This window comes from Amblyomma americanum, chromosome 7 (assembly GCF_052857255.1).
Source record: "Amblyomma americanum isolate KBUSLIRL-KWMA chromosome 7, ASM5285725v1, whole genome shotgun sequence".
NCBI lineage: Eukaryota > Metazoa > Arthropoda > Arachnida > Ixodida > Ixodidae > Amblyomma > Amblyomma americanum.
The window spans coordinates 21,171,960-21,196,867 of record NC_135503.1 but is presented as its reverse complement, the minus strand read 5'-3'; the positions used below and the strand labels follow the sequence as shown (position 1 = coordinate 21,196,867).

The window sequence follows — 24,908 nt, the reverse complement described above, 5'->3', positions numbered from 1 at the left end:
ACCTTGTATTTGGCATTAGCCTTGCCTAAACCTAACCTAACCGGAGTCTGCCCTTACAAAAATTTATTTAGACGTTTTATAGACTGTCTACAGACTTCCGTCTATAGACTCTTTAGACAAACCTTAGAGAACAGTCTATAGGCAATACAAATCCTATAGTCTATAGATAATCCATAGATTTATGGCCATAGACTATGAATAGACAAAACGAAATATCAATAGGAAGGCAAGAGAGTCTATAAGAAGTCTATCGACTGTCTATAGACCATTTTTGTTAGGGCATGGATGGGCCGCAGCACGGTCCGTCGCACAGTACCCAGCTCTCCCGTTGGTCCTGCATCACTGCTTTAAGGGCCAATCAAAGTAACGCAGCGAGAAAGACAGCGCTGAGAAATTGGACGTTTGAAGCACACGCCGAAAAAGAGACCCAGATGACATGCGCAGGTTGACAGCTGTTTGCACTTGGTTAAAGAGTTGAAAGGATTATGTCACGTGCCATCAGACAATAGCATTCCGGCTTTCGCGTTCCTTCGTTGTTTTGTCCGCATGTTCTTGAAACGGCGTTTGCAGGAAACGTCTGTTAGTCGGCGCATATTGTGCATGTGTCCTCCCTTAAGTGTCTGTGCGAAGTTCCTGCTTGTCCGCCGGCCCCGCCGCGGTGGCTCAGTGGTTAAGGCGCTCGACAACTGATCCGGAGTTCCCGGGCTCGAACCCGACCGCGGCGGCTGCGTTTTTATGGAGGAAAAACGCTAAGGCGCCCGTGTGCTGTGCGATGTCAGTGCACGTTAAAGATCCCCTGGTGGTCGAAATTATTCCTGAGCCCTCCACTACGGCACCACTCTCTTCCTTTCTTCTTTCACTCCCTCCTTTATCCCTTCCCTTACGGCGCGGTTCAGGTGTCCGCCGATATATGAGACAGATACTGCGCCATTTCCTTTCCACAAAAACCAATTATTATTATTATTATTATTATTATTATTATTATTATTATTATTATTATTATTATTATTATTATTATTATTATTATTATTGTCCGCCGTGTTCACTTCTCCAAAGATTAGGAAGGAACTAGCCTACAAACGAGCTTCAGTTAATTGACTGCATAAGTTGTAGAAGCCTGCTCATAAATCCTCTATGCCATACATGGTAATCTTTGATCCTATGGAAATCCTTATTCAAAATTAAAAAGAAAACGCTTGAAGGTGTTTGTTTACCTTGTACCCGCACTATAAACACGAAAGGAGGAGAAAGAGAGTAAGCTGTCCATAGCGCACTCACTTTTACAAAAGAGAGTTTGATAGACGGTAGCTCACTCCCTTTCTACTCCTATGTAGGCGTATTCATGTTCAGAGTGCAGCCCTTATTGTCCTTTCAAAATTGGCCATAAGAGCGCGTTGTTGAAGTGACGTCATGGCAGTACGGCATTCGTCGTCACAATAATAAGGACACGATAGAGGAACATCTGATCAAGTTGATACATCACGTGACTCTACGCGACCGGAAAACTACACTCTCCTTCCATAGCCTCACACACGCTTCGGTTTTCCCCAGAAGACGTGTGTCCGAAGTTCGCGCAGCTTAATTAATTGACACAAGGGCTAAAGTCTTCTTGCGGCTATACTTCAGAGAAATCGCGGCATTGCGCTTCTCATTGCAAGTCTTAAACAGCGTTATTTGTTTCATCCCGGCTGTATAGATCATCGAGTGAAAATTAGTTCACTGGATCCCTCCTTTTGAAATGCCTATGACCACCTCCTTGATGACCACTGTCTGGATTGGTAGGGGATTAGGTGGCGACAAGCATGTTGCGGTAGCGGAAGTGAGATGTATGCCATGTGTTGTGCAGGCAGTCCAGAAGGCTCCACAGAAGGAAAGGAAAGGGAAGGGAAGGGAAGGCGATTTCAATCGCGCTTTCAGGTACGTGGAGGTGTGCACCTTAAAAAACCTGCTTTCGAGCAAAATTTCGAGGTTAGCAATGCTAAACCGCCCGTAATTTTTTTCTTTCTTTTAAAGCTAAACCTGAATTGGGGAGTCTTCACTTTCGCGCGCTCTCATCTCTCTGGAAGAAAGAAGGAAAGTCTGGGAACTTTGTTTACTTTCCCTACGCCGGGTCACAACCTGCGCCGTGGGCAAGATACAACGAATCGCACGCGCTGTTCACGCCGTTTCACGCAATGTTTACGGTAGAATCCTCGTGCCGAGATAAAAGGTGCCGCTCTTATTCGACACTGGCCACTCAAGCACGTGCCATTTACGATCGCGGTCGCTCACCAAGTGGGTTGCGGAGGGGGGGGGGGGGGGGTAAGGGAAAGGGGTGCTCTCTACAGCCGCATATCGGCCGCCGTTGCAACGCCACCCATTCGTAACCAATGACGGCATTCCCTTTGCACCCTGGAATGGAGCCAGCGGAAACACTCACTGGCGCAGACAGCAGCCCTGGAATCGCCCCTGCGGGCCGTGCAATCGATCGCGTCTAGAGTGGCCGTCTTTTATTGCGTACACGTGATGCGACACGCAGCCCATATCACCCCGGGTCTTTGTCGCACATAGTCGCATTCGGGCACTGGCAACACACCGAGGTTCGAAAGGTCGCATCTCTGCCGCCGACCGGGCGCGGTGCCTGCCATTGGCTGAGATTGGCGGCGGGACCCCTTCGGAGCCAAGCCGACCAATCGGAAGAAGAGACGTCGTGGAGTCGCCACGGCATTATCGCTTCACGGCACTGATCTCCTGTCTTGCGGAGAAGCCAAAGGTGAAGTGTGGCTCCGAGAATTTTTTTTCCTTTATTTTTCTTTCTCGGCTCTTTGTAAACACAAGGGTTACTCAAGACCAGGTAGACTTCGTCGCGATACGGACCCGGCTGTGGCGCTCTTGAAGTTATCACGGCGCGACAATGTTTTGGCGCGCTACTTTTTATCCGCCACTGCTGGCGTCAGATGTTGGGGCCGCTGGCGTGTTTGTCTCGGAAAACCCTGCGTGACTGCGTTATAGCGCAAGAAAAAAAAAAACTATCCCTAGCTATACTGTGCTTACTTATGTCGTTCGCACCGCGACATAATGTGGGGCTTCGGCGCAAAACGGCCACAGCTTGAAGTGTCGAAACGCTCGTTCAAACAACTTAGCGCAAATTTCAGCGATAAAAAAAAACAGCATTCGCCTGTAGCATGAGACGCATGTATTAAAGGTTGCCAGTGCCATTCCGCGCCCACGGCCCAGCTGCTGCTAGTAGGCTGCATCTTACGTAACCCTTTTTCCTCGAAACGGCTTTCAAAGGAATCACTTGCGTGTGCAGATTTCTCGCTCGACTTCAATTGATAACGCTGTTATGCCGTCCCTCTCGTCAAGTGCATAATCGCTGTCGTTCCCTGCACCACAGTTGTCTTCAGAGAAATGCTAGCTTGACATTTATGGCAGCACGACGCCATGTTATGTCATCGCACCCACACGTAAAGCTACTGTTGAACTAGCGAGTAAAATAACGATACAACGGCGCTAAAAGAGACAGCGGCATGTTTGAAAAGCGAAAAAAAAAAAGTGAAATCTTACATTGCGCGCTTCACAATTTGTGTTCTAAGCTCCTGCGTCTTGGTTTACTGTGCGCTGAATAATGTGCCTAGTTTAGTGCTCCGGACACGAAATGTCCCTGAGTAACAGAGCAGGCCACGCAATGTGCCTTGTCGCGTGCCAAAGGATATATGTGTTTTTTTGTAAAAGTGTTTTACCTCGCACAGAGTATTGTCGGCTAAGCGCGAGAAATCGAACTTAAGCCTTACCAACACTCCGCTCGTCTCGATTGTGTAATTCCCTTGAGATAGCAGACAAAGAAAAGGTAGTTATTAGCGTCTCCTGATGAGAAAACAGCGTGCTTAACAGGATCGGGAATTTCACTCTGAGAGTGTTTCTAGAATCTCCGAAATGTTGCGCAAGTGTTTATGCTAGACATCAGCCTAGCAGACGCCGTCTGGCCGTCCGTCACAATCTAGCCCCTGCCAAAGAACATGGCAGCCTCCGGCCGCCTCCAATCGTCTCAATTTCGTGCTCCGCTTCGCGTCTTCTAGGCCAGCCCCATCTTGCCGCCTGTATCGACGCTCACGCCCACTTTCCTTGAACCTCCTCCCCTCGGTTGCTTTCAGTAGGGAAAGAAATGGGGGGGGGGGGGGAAATAGATGCGCAACGCGCGTACCGAATGTTACGAAACGAAACGACTCTCCGCTCCTCAGTGCTCGGCCGGCGTCAGCTTTCAGTCGGCGCGCGGCGGCACAATCCGAGAAGCCGCGGATCGGGTCGTCCCCCAATTTCCTCTCGCTATTCTTCTTCCAATCCCGCTAGGAGGCGACCGTCAATTGGTCATTGCTCGCGCGCCCGCTTGCATCACGAAGCGTCGCTCGGCGTTCTCCTTGTCGACGCGCACGGCTATACAGCGCCCCCGGCGGCGCTAACACTGATCGCGCGTTTGCAAAACATCTCATTCGAACCCGACCGCGGCGGCTGCGTTTTCATGGAGGAAAAACGCTAAGGCGCCCGTGTGCTGTGCGATGTCAGTGCACGTTAAAGATCCCCAGGTGGTCGAAATTATTCCGGAGCCCTCCACTACGGCACCTAATTCTTCCTTTCTTCTTTCACTCCCTCTCTTATCCCTTCTCTTACGGCGCGGTTCAGGTGTCCAACGATATATGAGACAGATACTGCGCCATTTCCTTTCCCCAAAAAACCAATTATTAATTATTATTAAAACATCTCAATTACGCGCCATACGCCCTAAACAACCGCCGCTGCCCGAGCGTCGTGAAAGCGCTCGCAAAAAGGCCGTGATAGGCGTCGCGTTGAAGGCTCCTGAATGAGCCCGAGATTGACAAGACGAGCCACCAGCGGACTCGCGTGGGAAGGTCGCTTTACGTAACGAACTGCGGGGTCTCCCCTGCGCTGGTTTCCTGTTGCGTGTTTATAAGGGGAGGCTTGTTTTCTCTGCGCGCTTGCAACCCTTTTTCTCAGTTGTTTCTCCTTGCCGGCTTCTCTGTTTTTCTTAGAATCCCATCGACCCTGTCATTCGCTGCATCTCTTTTTTTAGCTTTTTTTCTTTGCGCCTTTAAGTGCAGCTCAGGTGTCCACCTCGAGCGAGGCGGTGTCTGTAGGGCGATATTCTTTTCCCTGTTTTCTTTCTTTTCCTCAATTCTCCCGTGCAGCCATAGAGGAACGCGTGATCACTAGCGAGCAAAGCAATCGGTTGTGATATGCTGTCATAAACTGCGATAATCCTGAGATTATTCTGAGCTATGATAACGACACCCTCCTAGAAAGAGAATGCACTGTGCAGCTTCTTAATTTGGGATAAAAATTCAAAACCTTTTTTCTGCGAACAAGAAACAAGCTTTGCGACCGGTGACCGCATACGCTGTTGAGAAACGTTAATGATTCCGCGAAGACTTCGCGTAGAAGCGCAGTCAAACAAATTTTCGTTCACAGCTGACTATGCCAGCTTTTCTCGAACCCTTTAGTGTCACTATCGTCGCTGAGGTTGAGGTTGTTGCAGCTACTGATGGGGTTAGCCTTGCGGAATCTTACAGCAGTTGTTCCACCGAAGCTACACTTAGATACTGTTCACGGCCCTGAGCCTCGAGTCAGGCTTCCGACTAACCGCTTTGCTTCTGTTTTGAACATGCCACAAATGATGGCTGCGCCGAAAGTGACCATTAGATGTCAAAAAGATTCAAAAACCAACATGACAACACTCCCTAAAGAGGTGTAATGTGCAGTTTGAGCAGGCTGCAAGCTTTATGCTGACCGCATCGTCTTACTAACGAACAGACGCATCAGTGCCCTTGGTCAAACGAAGTTAGCCGTGTCTCGCAATACCCATGCCAGAATTCGTGTCGTGTTGTTAGCAGATGACATTAAGGCTGCGCCCATCCGTACTTTCCTGAGAAACTCTTTCCTTATCACTAAGAGCTCTTGAGGGGACGGGAGTCTCACACAGCCCTCAGTGCGGTCTCACGAAAAGACGTGCAAAGACCTCAATCCTCGTGCCTTCTCACAATTGAAGGCGCCTCTTTCGAAATTCTCAGCACGCATGTGCAACACAAGGACGGTGCGCTCGGAGAACAATAACTGCTGGACTCTTAAGAAACGGCTGCTGTGATCGCCGCATACTTGGAGTGTTTCTGGCAACCGTTGCTTTTTAGCTAAAACGCGTAGAATTTTTTCTGTTCTTGGATGACCTCCAGGACGGCATTTATTCTTTTATCTTTCACACATCTCTCTAATCACGCTTGTCCGTGCCAGTCGTTCTAATCCTGACTTCCTCTTTCAGACTCGCCATATCTGAAAGCAGACGTCAAGAACTGAGGTTGTGCTAGTGATGCCAATTAAGAGACAGCCATAATGTGGTCTGACGATGTCAGCCTACGCGGATGCTCTACTTGTAATTCACGAGCCTGCCGGCGCGAACAATTTACGGTCTACATTACGTGTACAGGTGCGGTCAAAGTATTGCGCAGCAAGCTTCGGCGTTTTGAAAATTTCTCACTCTCTCCATGCTGGTTTCTTGGGTTCACACGGGAGCGCACCAACGGCATGTTCATCAAGTACAGTCGGGGACAAAAGCCTCTGGGCCGCGTGCTTCGTCAACGAAGCTGGTAGCTCTATTATTAGCCGCCAGCTGAAGACCACACTCGTGGAGGTTAAAGTCAAAATCCCATTCATTCAGCTCCGCAACTTTGGCTTCCAGCCAGCGGCTAATAATAGAGCTACAGGCTTCGTTTACGGAGCACGTGGTCCAGAGACTTTCGTCTCCGACTGTACTTCCTACTTTGTGCTAACGGCCCAAAGAGTCCGTGACTACCTTCAAAATTTGCGCATGCTTTCATCCCCCCCGCCCCCACCCACCTTTTTTTTTGCATAACAGTGGAAACTCTCAAACCCGTTTGGATGATGCCTCAAGTAAATATCCACGTGTTCGTGAGGGTTGGTCTGCTTTCTTTAAAACACATTTAGGAGGGGTTTAAGCTTGACGATTTCGATGGTTTCCGAACGCCAAAAATTGCATCTCCCGTTATTGTAGCGTCACGTATATATTCAAACGCGCACAGCGCCGAAATGGCCACTTTCGCTTGAATTTCCCGCGAATATGCTCGAAGCACGTCGAAAGGAGTCAACTAGTGTGCCGTAGAGCTCAGGTAGAACATTGCGTGCTCGATAGCGCGTTTTGAATATTTGATGACGTTTCCGAATTTTCGTCCAGCAGCGGACATGACGTAGGGGGTTTTATTAGCTTTCATGGGGGCAGGCTTGCTACCTTGCTCTTAGCCGCGTGATAGCCTTAGTGGACAGGGAGAGACGGTTAACTGTCAAAATGAAGAACCCTGTAAATGGGACAAAAGGTTTTTCCTGTGCAGTATGCTTGGAAAGCCCCCAGCTGTTATCTCGCAACCAGAGCCATTCCGAAGACATCAATTTAGCAACCGCTTTTAGGCCGAATTAAAATTTGATCCTTCTTTAATCCCCCCTTCCTCTCTCTTATAAAGGTACATGTTGCTCCCACATTTTTCCACGCTTTGGAAGGCCTGAGTGTGCACGCTGGGTTTCGTCTCTCTATTTCTGATAGCTCCTCGTACATCGCGCGATTACCTGATTGAAGGTATTTGAAGGTACCTGACGCAACTGCCTTTAAGCGTCGAGGTCATTAACCCGGAGAGCATAAGGTGACCCAAAGGCCATTGTCTGATTCGCTCTGGCAGCAGCAGAGAGCGACGGCCCACGAACTCTGTCGGTTTCGAAACACCGAATTCGTTGAGTGGATGCCTTCGATTGGATCGATAAAAGTGACGTTCCTTTGCTCTTTCATTTCTTATTTTTTGTTTTCGATATTGGTTTAAGCGCGCCTGCAAGCAGTCGCACTCATTTTTGCCCGTTTTGGTTGGTCGGTTGGTTTAACTGTGTAAAGAGGAAAACGAACCCGTCCCTCACTTATCTGTGCTCCTTACAGTGATTGACGGGTTTTCCTGTGAGCACCGTTCCCTGGCAGACCGGCCGCGTCTGTGAATTGCGAAACCGCGCTCCGCTGTCGATGATGAGGAGCCAAGGCTGAGAAAATCCCCCGGTCGGCGTCCTTGAGGACGACATCATAACTCTTCATAGGCAGCCTGCGTCATTTTTATTGGCCACAGCCGAGCTTGCTCAACGCGCGGTCACCGGCTTCAATCCCATCACGGTGCATAAAGCTGATATACTCCCAAGGGGAGTATATCAAGGGGAGTATATGCCTGGGGTGAAGTAACCTGTAGCGCTTTTTCTCTGGTTGTACGTGCTCCTATTTTCTCTCAAACGCTTCTTTTTTTTTTTACAAATGCAATTTTTGTTCTGAAATGCCATGCATTCGCACGAGCCTTGCGAATAAGATAGAAGTTGTTACCTTGTATACATATTAGTGGAGAAATACATCGTGAAGCCATGCTTCGCATTGCAGGAATGTTCCACAAGTAAGAACACCTCGAAGGTGTGGTTAGCTGAGAGCGAAGTGCTGGAATCAACGCCGCTGAGTATTACTCGCGATCTGTCCTCAAGCCGGCTTTCAAGGTGATAAGCTAAACCGTATAGTATGTGCGCTTAATTACCCAGCAAGGCTTGGAAATTTATTCCACTACATTTTTTTGCTAAAGTTACTTGGCTAAGCAATTCGCAATATTAGCCAAGATGGTTAGACACATGCAGCGGTTTATGCATATTGTATTATCGTCAATACGCATGAGCAAGCGGCAGCAGCTTATTGTTTTAATTTTCCTGCTATATCACAGCACTTTTTCGCTCATCTTCAACCTATTCAGCTTCATCCGCGAAAACGTAAAAAAAAAGCAACAATAAACTTGGGCCGTTACAGATCGCTGCATTGCTAACACGCCGGGTTTCAAAATGCCTGAGCGGAATTTTCCACCATCGAAATTTACTGCCCTACCCAGGCGCCCCAGTCATTTCGTTCTTGTTTACGACCGCTTTCTGCCCCTCAAAGCGCGGAAGGTGAGGTAACGTGAATGGCGGAATCTGCTGCCAGCTTTTGCGGCACGCTCGGTTCGCAAATGGAGTTTGTAGTGCCGGTTAGATTTATTGCTGGGCGGGGTTCAATCTCCCTTGCAGTGACTCATAAGACGGTGATCAGGCGAAATACGCGATGTGTGTTATTGCAGGCATTATGCGGACATTACTGCAGCTATTGATTAAAAAAAACAGTGTAGAACAGTGTTTCAGAGCTGGATGGCGTGGGAAAGAACCTCTGTCTTTGCAGCGGGCTTTCGGGCTAGGCATATTCCTTGTGCCATCTCAGGGCAAAAGTACTAACAATGATAACTATATACAACCCAGCTTTTATTGTTTCCTTTCACAAGGCGTGACTTTTAGCTTTACTATACATATTCTGTTTTTTTCCGTCACCTCAGGCATCTTTCCTTATGTAGGCTGTTGTCGCGGCTGATATCTTGTTTTTTTTTTCTTTTTAAGTGCGAGCATGCCATTTAAAAAGTCTAAAGCCAGTGCATTTGCACAAGGATGCTGAAGAGTTGTTGATAGTCGTGAGTGAGAACACGTCGGGGAAGCGTCGTGACAAAATAATCAACATTGACCTCCTCAGGAAAGCAAAAGTGGCATCATCCTGCGCAGTTATGCAGCTGAGTTGCAGTACAGTACTTTTTGTTTGCTTTTACTTTTTAATTCAAAGCGCAGAGGACAGTGACACTATCGCGGCGTGTTTTTTTTTTTTGCGCACCTTTACAATGTAGCAATTTGGAAGATGCTGGATAAATCAGCGCAATTTGTACAGATATGACGTACGAGGTGGGCTTGAGTTCGAATGAGATTTAAGATAAGCCGGATTGCAATAGCCACTTTCGTACCAGACTTAGCCCTTCGCTGCGGCGTCCCTCATATCCTGAGTCGCTTTGGACGTTAAGCCCCCGTAAACCGTCGTTATTATAGCCCTCGGGCCAGGCCGTAGATGATTGACAAGATCAGTACGAACGCACTGGTTGCCTGCGGACTTTGAATATGCGTCGCACAACTGCTGTCCGTTCAGCACTGACGCTTCTGACAGGCGTGCACTTCAGTCTGAGCGATTCCTCTGATAAGAGTGACGACGCGAGGCAGGAAAAGGCCGAAGGCGCTCCTTTGTTGTCTGGAAGATACCGTGCTTTAGCTCGTTACTGCAATGGTCGATTGCGATTGCTGTAGAAAGACACCACTCCTTCATACTCATCTCTAGGTAAAATAACCGGATATAATAAAGAAATTTAGCATAACGGAGACGTATTAGTACGACTGTGGCGCACGCGCAGTCGCTACGCAGAAACACGATTGCCATCGCACATGCGGTGCTTCGGTACGTAAAACTGGTATACGTCTCCGCTAGTAAGAGTCTCCGGCATGCTAAATCTCTCTATTATGAGTTTTAACCGTACCGGAACGAGCTGAGCTTAATTTAAAAAAAAAAAAACTATTGTTACCGGGTGGGCGGGGGGGGGGGGGGGGGAGGGGGGGGACACTCCCTTCGTGACGCGCTACGGCAACGCTCGCAGTTATACTGCGTCATTAGACAGGTACGTTTTGCCGCTTAGCAAGGAAGCTGTGCCAATATATCGCGCGTCTGACGTCACCGTACCCTCGAAAGACGGGGGTATTATGATTGATTACGGACCACTAAAAAAAAAGAGCCCCTTGTCTACGTCACCGAACTATGTTTGAAGAGCTTGTTTATGCGAGGACTCCTTGTACGGCCGCGTAACGTTGTTCGCGCTTACACAACGTGCTTCCAGCTCTCGTCGGCGGATCAGGAAAAAAAAAAGCGAAATGGGTGGTGTTGTTTGTCCCGGCCGGTGGATTTGCGTGTAAGTGTGGACGAGGCCCGTACAGTGCAGTGCAAGGTCGAGGCAAACGGCAAATACACCGGAGTGCAGGCGCCCCCCTCCCCCCCTTCCCCCTTTCTCCACTCTGGCTGGCACCCACGGTGCGATCAATAGGGGCGTTCTGCGGGTACGGACGGTGGAAAATTCCCGCCTGACCCGGCTTGTCTATCGAACGCGCATTCTCAGGAGGACCTCCGCCGCCGCCCAACCGGTGTGGAGGAAGAGAGGGAAGGGGAGAGGGAGAGAGGGGTCTTCCCGAGACGCGGATGTTGGTTATCGCGTCTTTCGGCTGCACTGGTTCCTTCCTGTCTTTCTTTTTTTTTTTTGCCGTGCATAACTTGCCCGTAGGCACGCGCCGTGGCATACATTAAGCTCGCTTTCTTTTTTTTTTTTTTGAAGCTATGTTTATTGCCTCAGGACATAAAAACTATAAAGTGAGAGATGAGTAAGATGCTTAAATGAATGAAAAAAGGTGGGTTGATTTGATGAAATCAAGAAGTGAACGATGATATGGACCCTGTGTCCAGGCAATATAGCAATCCGGATTGTCCGGTGAGAGTCCCACTGCCGCCAGGTGGCGAATTCTTGTCGGCTTCAGCGCCGGGCAGTCCCACAACAGGTGGTGGATATCCGCCTCACAGTCTCTGTTCTTGCAGACTGGACACCCGGGGCGGGGATATAAATCTTTTAAATGCAGCCACTTGCGTGTCACAGCTGGAGTTAGGGCAACCTCGACCCGTAGCTCGCTTTCTTGTTCCTGGTGTTGCCTTTGAGTGAATAGAGCAGCTGTTGAGATTCGAGCTTCTCGGTGATATTCGCATCGGTCGCCAGTTTTGAAGTTACCCGCGGGAACGCTTGGCTGTTTGGAGCTGTTCAAAGGGTCAATGTTACTGTAAACTGTGAGGTTTAGCGTCTGTAGTAATGGTGCCTTTAAACCTAGAGGAACTACATGAGCAGCACGAGGGGTTTTCGTTAAGTGGAGGTACCACTGAAGCCAACAGTCTGAAATCACAGAGAGCATACAAGAACAGTTTCTATTATTGCAGATAGGATCGCGTAAGTTCCGTGTAATCTGCACGGCTTTCCTGATTTGGTATACGCGCTGTGCTGCCATTGATAGGCCACAACTATTCGTATGCCTTCCGAATTCGGTGTGATTAAGCCTGCGTCCGTCACAGCTATCACACCGTTGATGAAATGTGCGCCAGACTTCTTCTTGCTTTGAGACAAATAAGGAGGGATGGACAGTAAATGCCATGGCGACTGTTTAAATTTACATGCGCGAATCTTGCATGCGACGTCATGACTGAAGTCATTGGTTGGCCTTGTTAATTTATTTGTTTTTGTTCTTGAGCGTCAGCTGGGTCAAACTCTGCGAACTTTACCGGTACGCCGACAATTTCACCCATTGGAGGCAGGTTAGCTCTTCTAGTCCTTACGCGTACTTTTGCTTACTGCTTGTCCACACTAAAAAAAAATAAAGACAAGGCACAGGCGGGTTGTAATAAAGAGTATCGTTCATCCTGTTACCAAACCTGTCGCGGTCTGTGGTCCGTTCTAAGGCCAGTAGTAAGAGTCTGCCCTCTCAATGAACTTCCGGCACATAGTACGCGCAAAACTTAAGCACTGTCCTTATCGCGGTCTCGAAGGTTAGATGTTGCCTGCTTTAGCAAATAGAGCCTGTAGTACCTTATCATTACTACGAAACGGACACTGCTGCCTTATCTATCCACGTGCTCACGCACTTTCCAGACGCCAGAACGATTTTCCTGCTGGCATGGGCCGGCCATTCCATCATGTGCTGCTCCATACCTGACAACTAAGCACCCGAAAGGGATCTAAGACATTCAGTGGATGCTACTCTCGTCACAAGTAGTGCCGCTTGGAACTTTATGAAAAGATTTTCTTCTTGAGTTCTGTAAAGTTTTAGCACTTTTTCGAACTGAGTTTTTGTTGACGTCGTAAATGTGTCATTTAACTTAAGCCAGCCAACAACCAGTCGCGGTGGCTAAACGGTTTTGACATTCCACCACTGAGCACGATGATACAAATTCGATTTCCTGCATCCTAGATTTCCTGCAGAACATCCGCGCGCCCGAATGTTGGTAGACGTTGAAGAGTCCAGTGGGGAAAAAATTGTCATTTAAACCTCTACTGGCGCGTCTCACAGAGAAAGTATGAACATAAAATAATACCGTAATACGAAGGCTTAACTTAAAAACCTCACTTTTTTAGTGGTGTGTTCAAAGTCCGCAGTCATTCAAGAAAAGAAAACTCGTTACCCTCACTATTTTTCGTTATAATTCTTTTGTTTTTTTAAATGACTGACTTTCACACATTAACACGCACACACACAAAAAAAAACACTACAGATCTGTAGCATGAACTGCGACATAACAGTTGAAGCCGACTTCCCTTGTAATACGAAGGAAGAACTCGTGCGTGGCTGTGGTCCTTTTTTTTTTCTACGTGCTTTCGCACTCGACAATGCCCTCGCCTTGAAAGCGGCGCCTTCGAACGCGCATTTAGTCAACCCGGGAAAATGGTGGTCAGTATACTCGCTGCGTTTCATTTTCTTTTCGTCGAGATCGCGGACCTAGAAAGAAGCGCAGAAAGAGCGGATAAATACCAGCGCAAAACTGCCTCGCCATGCCGTTTTGCTACGCCCGGGCGCAACGGCCCGAACACGGATGTTTATCAACTCTCACCGGCGTTATCCGACACAGCGCGCAGGCAGAAAATAAAAAAAAGACACGCAAGAACAAGAACTGGATGAGGCATGAAGGTGTTTGCCTTGACTCGTCTGTTTGTTTTGATGCGAGGCGTAACTTGGAAGAGAATTGAAACATGAAGCGTGTTTGTGGAAGCAGGCCGATAGGATCGTCAATGGCTCCTGATGTTCAAAAAAGAAAGCCTTTGTATAATAGGGCTTTCTTTTTCTATTCATCAATCCTTTCTTCACTCCTATCGCTTCCTCGTCCATTCCTCGTCGGCACGGCTAACTCTCCAAGGCTCTTGTGGAGTCATCAACAGGCAGGTCCGTTAACATAAAACAACTGAACACATCAACGACATCTTTGAAACAGAACGCAACATTCGGTGTCATTGTCGAGATGTTAGCCATGAGTGACATTAGCGGGAGTGACATTAGCGGTGTCAGAAGACAGCTCCGCATAGTGTGCACGACTGCAGAAGTACTGTTCGATGGCACTAGGTCAACGTATATAACACATGGCAACAGCTCAGGTCGCTTCCACGCCAGAGCCACCTTACTGTAGTCTGTTTTATGTCATTGCATATGCGAAACAAAAAACTCACAGGGACACCTAATTAACTTATGTGTTGGCAACGCTGTCGCATTAGAAGCTGTTGACGCTTTTTGACAGCTTTTTGAAGCTGTTTGACAGCTCGTTCGATCGAAAAGCCGTCGGCGTAATCGGCACCGCGTGTAGGAAATAATCGGGGGCTGAGTAAAAAAAATCGTATCATGGTAATTTGTGCTTCTAGTGGTTGATGATTGATTGTTGTGTGATAGGTAATCACGAGTTAATGAAATAATTGTAATTAATTGATTATTTGATTAATAAAAGAACCCAAAATTTTTTAAATAGGAAAAAGCGGGTTCAAAGGTGTCAAAATTCTCAGAACGAAAAGGCCAATGCTTGATGATGGTAATTAAGAAAATTTAGATTGTATAATTGATCAATTGATTAATTCAAACAATTGAAAAAAATGCGTTCAAAGGTGTTTACAACGGGCCAAGCGTCGCGCCGAACGGGCGATGGCGATCCGTGGACTCCCTGGCAGGGCTGCAACACGCTGTCGCGTTCCACTCTTAAAGGCGAAGCTTAAGCGTTCTCCAGTTTTTTCACTTCCGGTCTGGTGACGCCACTTCCAGACCGGTGACGTCACTTTCCTCCTGCTAGTGGGCGAATTTTATGACCGACGACACAATTTTTTTTTCCGATGAGGCTTTTAATGCTCTTGAATTAAAACAGTGAAGAACGTAGGACAACTTACGATGTGCTTAATGGAACGCGTGGACTTCCACTGTATGTGTCGAAGTCCGTAATGAACCTGCTAATTTTTTTCAGATATCTTTATACTGTTATTAGGGCATTCAGTTCTCAACTTTCCAATAAAAGGTGCCCTAAATGTAAACAGCGATGCTGTGGGGTGATACTCAATTAAAATAGCCTTTAGGCAGTAATTACAAAGGCAGCACGACAAGTTTGAGTATATTTGTTTGCTAATTATGAGGTGAGACGGGCTCAGAATAATTGTATAACCTTCCGGAGGTGGATTTATGCTCTACTCTTAAATAGTGCTTTACGGATGCGTGTGCGTGCGTGTGTGTGTGTGTGTGTGAGGGGAGGGGGGGGGAGTGGGGGAGGGGGGGTCAGTTCCATATTCAGTGTGCATTTATATCATTCGCAAAAAAAGGCCAAAAATTCCTTGCTAGCGTTGGGGGAGAGGACAACCAACTTGACCACCAGCCTTGAAATTCGTTATACTGGCATTGTTTCGTTAAAATGCACGACCTTATTTCATTCAGCAGCTTTATTGAAATCAACCTGGAATATCTTTTTTTTTTCGAAATGATACAAGAACGTGGGACGCTGAACGTTTTAAAAATTCGCAGTGGCAGCAAATTATTAGCGAAGGACGGCGGATGTTTTCTATCTGTGGAGATATTTAGGTGACTAGAATTGGCACAACGATCTATAAACGTTTACGAAATAATCGCGCCAGATTAGCTGCACGCCTATGACGCTGGAGCAGGCTTAATTGTTCTCTCCCGAACGCGCAGTGCTCCATGGGCGCGACCAAAAATGAGCTAATGTGAACGAGAGTGGCGAACGATAACGAGCGCTCTGAAGGAGCCCCCACTGTTTGCCGTAGAAAAGGAAATCGCTTCTTGTCGGTCGCAGACAAAGAAAGGTTGTGGACAGGACGGCGTCTTTTCTTATCTCCTAAGTCAACCCGCTTGAGTTGCGTACCTTTTGCCTGCAGCGCACTGAAGCATAGGCGGTTGTTGGTGCGAAGGACAGACAGAAGCGAATGGTCGCCACCCTTACAATAATTTATTTATACAGTCTATAGACTGGCCATAGCCTTTTGTCTATAAAGTATATAAACTTTGTATAGACAAGTTTTATATAGTAGTCTATATGCGATATAAACCCTATAGACGGTCTATAGATTTAGGACCATGCACTTTTAGTAGACTTTTTCATATAAATTTATTTATACAGTCTATAGACTGGCCATAGACTTTCTACAGACAAATTTTATAGAGTAGTCTATATGCAATAAAACCCTATAGACGGTCTATAGATTTAGGACCATGCACTTTTAGTAGACTTTTTCATATAAATTTATTTATACAGTCTATAGACTGGCCATAGACTTTCTACAGACAAATTTTATAGAGTAGTCTATATGCAATAGAAACCCTATAGACGGTCTATAGATTTAGGACCATGCACTTTTAGTCGACTTTTTCCTACAGTCTATGAATGGGCAAAAAAGAAATATCTATAGGCAGGCAACAGAGCCTATAAGAAGCCATTTGGGACAAATCACAGACGAGGCGGTGTGACTACGAGAGAGAGCCTCTGCCGCAGGTGTACCAGGCTATGATAACGTTCCTGTTCACAATCCAGCTCTGGAGGCTTCTGCTTTAACGCTCGCTCCCGTGTGTTATCCCTGCGTGCACTAAGAGTGTAGGGTTTAATTCGCACTTCGCGCTCACGCCAAGGCTTACATGTGCAACCCCCTAGTAAGCGCCGCAGTGACATGATTCACATGGCGCGTCCAAAACAGACAAACCTGCTTCGCTGAGAGTTTTGTTAACATTCCCCCGGGAGCATCCGTCAAGACAGGCGCGCAAGACGAGTCCTCCGTCTCGACTCTGGTTCCGTGTAATGCCCCGGGGAGGGCGGACCCGTGGCAAAGTGGCTCCAGTGAGAGCTTGTGCGAGCGCGTGTAGTCTGTTTGGCGAGCGCTGACAGGGCGCCGTTTGCGAGGGTCGCGGTAACGTTGGCACGCCGACGTGGCGCGAGCCAACGCTACGCTAAACATAGGCGGCTACGTCAGTTAAGAAAAAGAAGAAACACGTGGAGGAGGTGCAGGGAGAAGGAATAGAAAGAGGCAGACGCGTGTAGGGAAGAGAAAATAAAAATAATTGAGAGAAAGCGAGAGAAAGAGTGCCTCCCGCGAATAAGCGAGGTCTTGAGCCTTGTCCCGACGCGGAGCACCATCGGTGCGGGCACGGGGCAGCAGCGCGGGCGTCGGCCTCGGGCGCTGAAGGGGAACGCTCAGAAGTGGAGCGCGGCGCCGCAGAGGCGCCGATCTGGTGCCCCAACCAGCGACTGTCACCGCAGGTTGGGAGTCGAAGAACGCCTCGGCTTCGCTCTCTGGTCTATCTTTCGGTAGCCGCATCGCCCTCGCTGTTTCACGCGACTCGAACACTTTCGCAACCTTTCTTTTCTCTACTTCTAGCAGCTGACTAAGGCAAGCTAAGTGCGAGCGAAAGCGATGAAAGAAGTATGAAAGAAGTTTGTTCTCAAAGAGAGGACACGGAGTGAGACGAACAGGGGCGGACACGCGCGTTCTGCTAACATTCTTTTTCCCGTCGCCATTATATTAGCTTCTCTCTCCCTCCTTCTGTCCTTGACGTCAGTGGCAGCGATGGTCGCAAGAATGGACTACTCGAGTATCTCTTAGAAACAGAATGTTTGGGTAAAATGAGAGATTCCTGCGCACGACAGTGCGGTTTATGGTTTATGGGGGTTTAACGTCCCAAAGCGACTCAGGCTATGAGAGACGCCGTAGTGAGGGGCTCCGGAAATTTCGACCACCTGAAGTTCTTTAACCTGCACTGACATCGCACAGTACACGGGCCTCTAGAATTTTCCCTCCATCGAAATTCGACCGCCGCAGCCGGGATCGAACCCGCGTCTTCCGGGCCAGCAGCCGAGCGCCGTAACCACTCAGCCACCGCGGCGGCTTGCGCGCGACAGTGCATCCTTAATTCGATTGGAAATAAGGAAATTTGAAATGATCGCTGCGATTACCGCTATTACAGTCTGTCATCTCAGTGTTCGCTCGTACAAGTCGGCTCAGCAAGTCGCGCGCTTCTCGTAAGAAAATAGCGACTGAGTAAAGACGACAGCAATCTCTTTCATCGTGGCACGCGGAAACGGACCGCGACGACTCGGCCTGCCTTCGCTGACGCGCGCAGCTGTTTTCATCCGACAAATGGACGATGACTCAACGCTGCATGTTTGAAGGATCGCCGTTCCACAGCTGGGGCGCGGTGCGTGTCGACGCGAGACCTGGCGGCCATGGCTGGCGAGACTTCACTACACATTGGCGCCGCCGTCACGTAAATGTAGGTCGGCGAAAGTTTGGTCGGGTCAATCAATAACCCGTCTGCCCTGGATCCCGCGCCCTTCTCAAGGGCGAAGCGGAGCGCAGGGGCCATAGTGCGTTTTTGTTGTTGTTGTTTTGTTCCGACTACCTGACAGAAGTTAAGGTTGTTTGGCGAGACTCGCACTGTGTCGTAATTAGTGTCTAACGCAGTGAGCTTGGGTATTGTCGGAAGTTGTTGTAGTGAACTTTGCCCTAACTTTCGCGGGAGAAAGGTCAGTTAGAGGGTCTTCCAATTGACGGAAAGGTCGGCCTAGTTGTACGATGCATTCGTGTACATTAAGACGACATGACTTATTGATGACGCAGGCTGCTTTAATCTAGTTTAAAAATAAGATCGTTGTAGTTCTTGCTTGTTAAATAGCATAGATAAGCTTGCCTTACCCATGCGCACTTTTGGTTTCAGCGAATCATTTAACGAATAATCGTCAGTACTAAAGTCTGGAACGATAATTTACTTATCGCGACAAAGTTATAGATTCTTTTTACTCCTACAAAAAAAAAAGATACTTCTGTCCACAACTTGAATCCAGTAGTCTCTTGGCTTTCTTAACTGTTGAGCCCGCAGTTAGTATTTTTTGTCTTCTCTCATTACAGGATGCTTTACCTTTGTGATATCTTCATAAAGCGATTCTAAGAACAAATCGTTTTGTCGTTAGCCACGATCTGTTACGAGCAAAAGCGAGCTTAGTACGAATATTTCGTTATGTTTCTTGCAAAGAAATCTACTATGTCATTATTTACTCCGCAGGTCTAAACCCCGTGTTTAACTAGTTTTCAACCTCTAAGATATTCTCACGAGACTATTTTAATTATGGACCGTACGATTACATTTCCCGGCTACGTGTCAAAACCTTTAGTTTTTTAACGAGTGAAACGAACCCACTGCCATTGAGCAGACAATGGTAAGTGGTTAAGAGGCTCATTAGCATACACACATGAAAGAAGCCAGCAGTCATTTAAACCAAGAAGACCAGTTGATAGGAACCACAAACTCCGCACGCTCCATGCGGAGGTCGTGGGTTGGGATCCTACAGGCTGCGTGCATTTGTCTTTTTCCCCCTTTCTGTACTATTATCTCCTATCTCAAATAATTACCCCACTAATTTCGCTCTCTACGCAACACATTCATAAAGAAAAGTAACGTTCCTTAGTTTCGATTACCATTTCATTTTTATATGTGAACCTTTTACTAGCACTGCGGGTATCAATAATATTGCTGCTTTTTCTTTAGCGTTTTCACTGCTTGACAAAGAATTGAGAACGGAGCAGACTCGCTCACTTTTTTTCATGCTTGATTCGCCTTGCAAAGCGTGCTTCTCTGCAAAGCTGCAGTGATATGCCGTTAAGCTAAACCTGGCAAAGAAGGCGGACGTTAACAAAAACAACAAAATACGCAGAGAACATAGTTAGCGAAGTGTAAAATACGTCCGCTAGTGCCTGCATGGGAATGCCATAAAAATAAAACAGGAAGTAAAGATGATGAGGAACCGGATAGAACAAAGCAGATTTATAGCTGAACAAAAGTGAAAAAATCAAGGCTGCCTGAGCACTGAACGCTGATGCCGCGCAAAAGTCAAGGACGTCCCTCCGACCGATCACAGGCAGAAGCTGTGTAGTGCATCTAGCATTCAGAGCACCTTTAGTACACTCCACACAGATGGCCTGTCTTTTTTTTTTTCGTTGAATGTTAGTCTCTTGTATTTAGCCATTGCTTCCCTTTGTTTTATTTTTATTGCTTTTTTTACTCTCATTGTATAACTAGGGCAATAGCCAAAACATATGACTATTTCCGGGGGCGGGAGGGGGGGGGGGAGAGCGCAAGCACAATCCGGAGAAAATACCGCTAACGTTAAAAAAAAAATAAACGCCGCGCATCTGCAGTAACTAATTCGTGGACAAGGTGTATGGCAGAGTAGAGCCGAAGCACACAAAGCGCGCGATATTTTCCAGCCGATGCGTTGTAAAGAAAAGCGCTTAAAGATAGACTTCCGCACAGAAGACGAATGATGATCGCCAACGGAGCGCCGATCCGCTATGAGCGCGGTGTTTTCGCATCGCGGCCCCTCTCCCGTCTCGCATTGGGGCATCGTTGGTCGTGCTGCCTATTCACCTGCGTATGTTCTAGTAAACGTCGTTGAAGTTGGTTCCAGTTATCAGCCAAGTATAGATCCGCGCGACAAACAGCATGCTTCTTTTGACAGGAATCTCGCTTAATTGCCGGAAGACAAGCACTGCGCACTGTAGTCGACATCCTTGACGAGTGCCCTCTCTCGTAACGCGGACTGCTTAAACGACGGCACTAGCGGCCATCGGCCCTGCAGACTTCCCTGTTTCTTACGATTGGAGATATCTTGCGAAAATGTCGAATGCATTTTCTCTCTCGTGCGCATGTCCGTGATAACACCAGCTAGCCGCCCGACAAATATTGCGGACGATATTCTTATAACATTCGCACATTCTGGGAACTTTCACACAACCCAAACACTCTGGCCAGTCCCTGTCGCAAATGCCAGCTGAAAGGCGCCCTTTTCCGAAGGAAGACTGGCTCGAAACACTGCCCCGTCTTTCCCACGCGTACGGGGAAGCTCTGGCGTAGTACGTCAAAGTTATTCCGGCCTCACAAAACCGGACTAAGTGCTCCCTTGTAGTTGATCTCTCTCTCTCTCTCTTTGAGCTCTTCTTTCATTGCTTTTTTTTTATTCTATTCATCATGCACGCTAGGCACCATAACCCCGTTTGGCTGACCTCCCTTTGCTAGTTACTTGAAAAGCTCGCGTTGCTGGAAGATGGTGTGAAACACAGAAGAGAAGAGAACGAAATACAACAGCCACTGAATAAACGATAGCCGCTGCTCATAGAGAGACGCAACGAAGAAGGTAAGGAGTGGTAAAGGGCGCCTTCTGGAGGGCGAATGCGCGAACGACGAAAGTAAACAGAAGGAAAGGAGGAAGAAGAGCGAAGGTGGAAGCAGAGGCAGACAGGCCAGACGGCGGCCTTGGCCCCGCAGCAGCCGCTCGCGTAACGGCGCAAACACGCGCGTCACTGTTGCCCCGGCAACGCTCGGAGAAAGCGCCGCTGCCGACGCTGTACGAAGCTCTCTCCTTTCGCCGACGCCAGCGTCAAAAAAAAAAAAAAACGAAGAGAGCATTCCTAGGAGAGGACGGCTTCCGAAGTGCGTCATCATGGGTCCCACTCAACGTTGGCGTTGCCCACAAATTCATAAAGGCCAGATATGACGAGTCTTGTTACGTTTAACGCCGCTGATTAAACGTGAAAGGCTGTAAGGCATTCGTTTTCTGTTGTTTCACGCTTCGTATATATATATATATATATATATATATATATATATATATATATATATATATATATATATATATATATATATATATATATATATATATATATATATATATATATATATATATAGAGCACCGGACGCGATATTCGGAGGTCGTGGGTTCGGATCCCACCGGCGGCATGGTTGTTTTTTCTGCTGCTTTATAAGTAATTTTCTTTAAGCAATTTATTAATCTAAGTATTATTCTCCCCCTGATAAGCATAACACATTAAAAAAAATAATAATAATAAAATTAACGTTCCCCTATGCACCTTGGTTTCGGTGACTGTTGGCTCCCTTCATAAATTTGTCAAACGGGCCCCTCATTTCCTTTAACCTGTCTGCTAATAGCTTAACGAGGGTCTCGGTTCTGGCAGTCTTGATGCCATAGGTAGCATAAGAGGGCTCTCGCACAGTTTCCGCCCTCTCCGTTAGATGACGTTCTACGTCACGCTCGCGGTATTACAGGACGTGCTACGTCCGCCGCTATGGTCGAGGGTGGCGCTGGTGAACACTCTCAAGGCTCGCTCACACGCAGTAAACTTAAATACCCACGAGAGCAGCAGATTGGACAGCCGTCGCCGTAGCTCAGTTGGTAAGAGCACCGGACGCGATATTCGGAGGTCGTGGGTTCGGATCCCACCGGCGGCATGGTTGTTTTTTCTGCTGCTTTATAAGTAATTTTCTTTAAGCAATTTATTAATCTAAGTATTATTCTCCCCCTGATAAGCATAACACATTAAAAAAAAAAATAATAATAATAAAATTAACGTTCCCCTATGCACCTTGGTTTCGGTGACTGTTGGCTCCCTTCATAAATATATATATATATATATATATATATATATATATATATATATATATATATATATATATATATATATATATCAATTTGCCTCAAGGTTGAGCTCCGGCAACCGAGTCCGTTTATCGCCCCACCATGTTCAGCGCAGCGAGTTTTAAAACGCATTACGCTCCGGCGCATCTGAAGCATGGTACGGTCGATTGCCCTTTCAAGTTGTATGAGCCGGCCTTAGGCAATTTAAAACTGACCTTTTGCTCTTTCCAAACTGCGCTCTCGGGGCTACTTCTGCTGGTGGGCAAAACAGTATAACGTGCGTTGACCTAACACCTTATTCCGGGGCGCTTGAAGGCGTACAGGCATATTAAACGAAAACAAAAGTCAATAACTGTCAAACTCAAACGCATCCATAGAAGCAAGCAACTTGCAGCGTAGAAGGAGGTACTCCGGAGCGTTCGGAAGACCTTGCGGCCGAACTCACATGCATGACATCGCTTTCTGAGCTTGGTGCGAATTTTCGACATAAAAAGCGGCACACAGAGATTATTAACGCGATAGCGTTAATAGCGTTAATATTTTTGCATATAAACCGGCGTTATCGTCGGCGTCGTTGGCCGTGAGCGAAAAATCCCCAAAAAGCAACCCAGGTAGTGCACCTGCCCACCGGGTGGTGATGGAGGCGAAACGCTAAGGCGCCCGTGTGCTGTGTGATGTCAGTGCACGTTAAAGATCTCCAGGTGGTCGAGATTATTCCGGAGCCCTCCACTACGGCACCTCTTTCTTCCTTTCTTCTTTCACTCCCTCCTTTATCCCTTCCCTTACGGCGCAGTTCAGGTGTCCGCCGATATATGAGACAGATACTGCGCCATTTCCTTTCCCAAAAACCAATTATTATTATTATGTTATTATCACCGGGTAGTGAGCAAACTGCACACCGTAACAGGTGGAGGTTAAAATAATGATTGGTCGTGAGTGGCTGCTCAGGAAGAGGAACCTCTCACGGCTGAATTGAATAATATTTGTTCTGAGTATACTACGGTAATTCTTGTGTGTACAAAAGCTGCTCATTTTTTTCTGAGAAACGTGCACTGTAGAGTATTGTCGGATTGGGCCCCTGTACTGTTATCTCATCTCCTGTTTCATAACAGTGTTTGTCGCGCATTGCCAATAGCTGTAAACCTATACAACTGTCCACAACCTGGTGCTTCGCGTATACAAACAGTAAGCTATCCTATCCTAACCTAACCTAACCTAACCTAACCCAACTTGACCTAACCTATAAGAACACCCTGCCGCACAAGGTGGGGCATACAGTGTCAGGTTTGCGTTCTGTACACGTATACGTGACTTGCTATGGAGCTCGTTAAACTAGCTGAAATGCCTTCGCGTTGACGAAACGTGTGTAAGAATATACAGCTTTAAAATCTAAAGTGCTCGGCTGTGGCCAGCAGTGTTTTTCGCTATTCGTATCGATAAGATTGATTCCCAATAAGCGTTAGCCGATCCTCCAGCTATACTTGACCTCTCTTTTTTGGCTTGTTTTCTTTCGCTCGCAGGACACTGCAAACTAGTTTCGTCCAGAGGCTGGAAACATGGAAAAGAAGACGTCGGGGTCGAACGTTTTTACCCTGGCGTTCCTGGGCCGAAATTCGTGCCGGGAAAAGGCATCCCCTTTCACGGCACCACAGGCGGTGCCCATCTGCAGAGAGGTGAGGGAGGCCACACTGTTGCAAACGCACGTACGAAAAAAAAAGACAAATTATACTGACTTCTGCATTGCTAGGAACTCTGGTAACTTCCGACTAGCGTCAACCTACAAATAACTGTTGCGCACGGAGTACACCGCGAGCAGATTGAATCGTGACGTCATTAAGTAAGCCACTAGGCATTCGCTCTTTCCAGGCTTACTGCGGTATGTGCTGATAGAATGGTCTGTCCATATTTTTTACTGCACCGTGATCACATTACTGTGTGCTGTCTAGTAAGTAGAGTAAGCAAATTAAGTGATAAAACAGTCGTAAAAACGACATTCTCTTGGCCAAAGCACGACAGAATGTTTTGTGGTTTTGTTGTGGCGATAACTCAACCTTTTACTCACGCTGGCCCCAGCTCAGCTGCTTCAGGTTTCGATGGCAGATGCAGCGGCTAGCAAATCTTCTCCTTCCATTGTTATTTTATTAACAAAGAGCCACTATCTCTAAATAATATTATAGTATAGGTTAACACTGCTGTCAAAAAATGGCGAGTGCGACGAGCGCTGCACCGCGCATGCTGCCGCGCGTACAGCATGTATTTACTTTTACTGCCGATAATGCGTCTAGTAGTGTATCCGTCCATGAACTACGTACGCTACTCATCCGCTCTTCGGCGACTTGTCGGACTTCTTTAACCCAAAAAGCGGGGCCTCTTCCGAGTCATACCTTCGAAAGGCGTATCCGCTTTCAAAACG

The 24,908-nt window shown here is 47.4% G+C and overlaps 1 protein-coding gene across 2 annotated transcripts in view; it reads left to right on the top strand.

Annotated features, from left to right (window-relative positions):
* The window catches only part of LOC144098645 (sodium- and chloride-dependent GABA transporter 1-like), a 44,331-nt gene that overhangs the window by 6,592 nt on the left and 12,831 nt on the right, over positions 1–24,908 (top strand). The window contains exons 1-2 of one of the 2 annotated variants that reach the window (XM_077631446.1): positions 2,432–2,752; positions 24,016–24,168. In XM_077631446.1, coding sequence (XP_077487572.1) covers positions 24,052–24,168 — 117 coding nt within the window. In that variant the 5' untranslated portion in view covers positions 2,432–2,752; positions 24,016–24,051. Of the gene's footprint in view, positions 1–2,431; positions 2,753–24,015; positions 24,169–24,908 lie in introns of those variants that run through there. The other variant, XM_077631445.1, reaches the window with a different exon arrangement.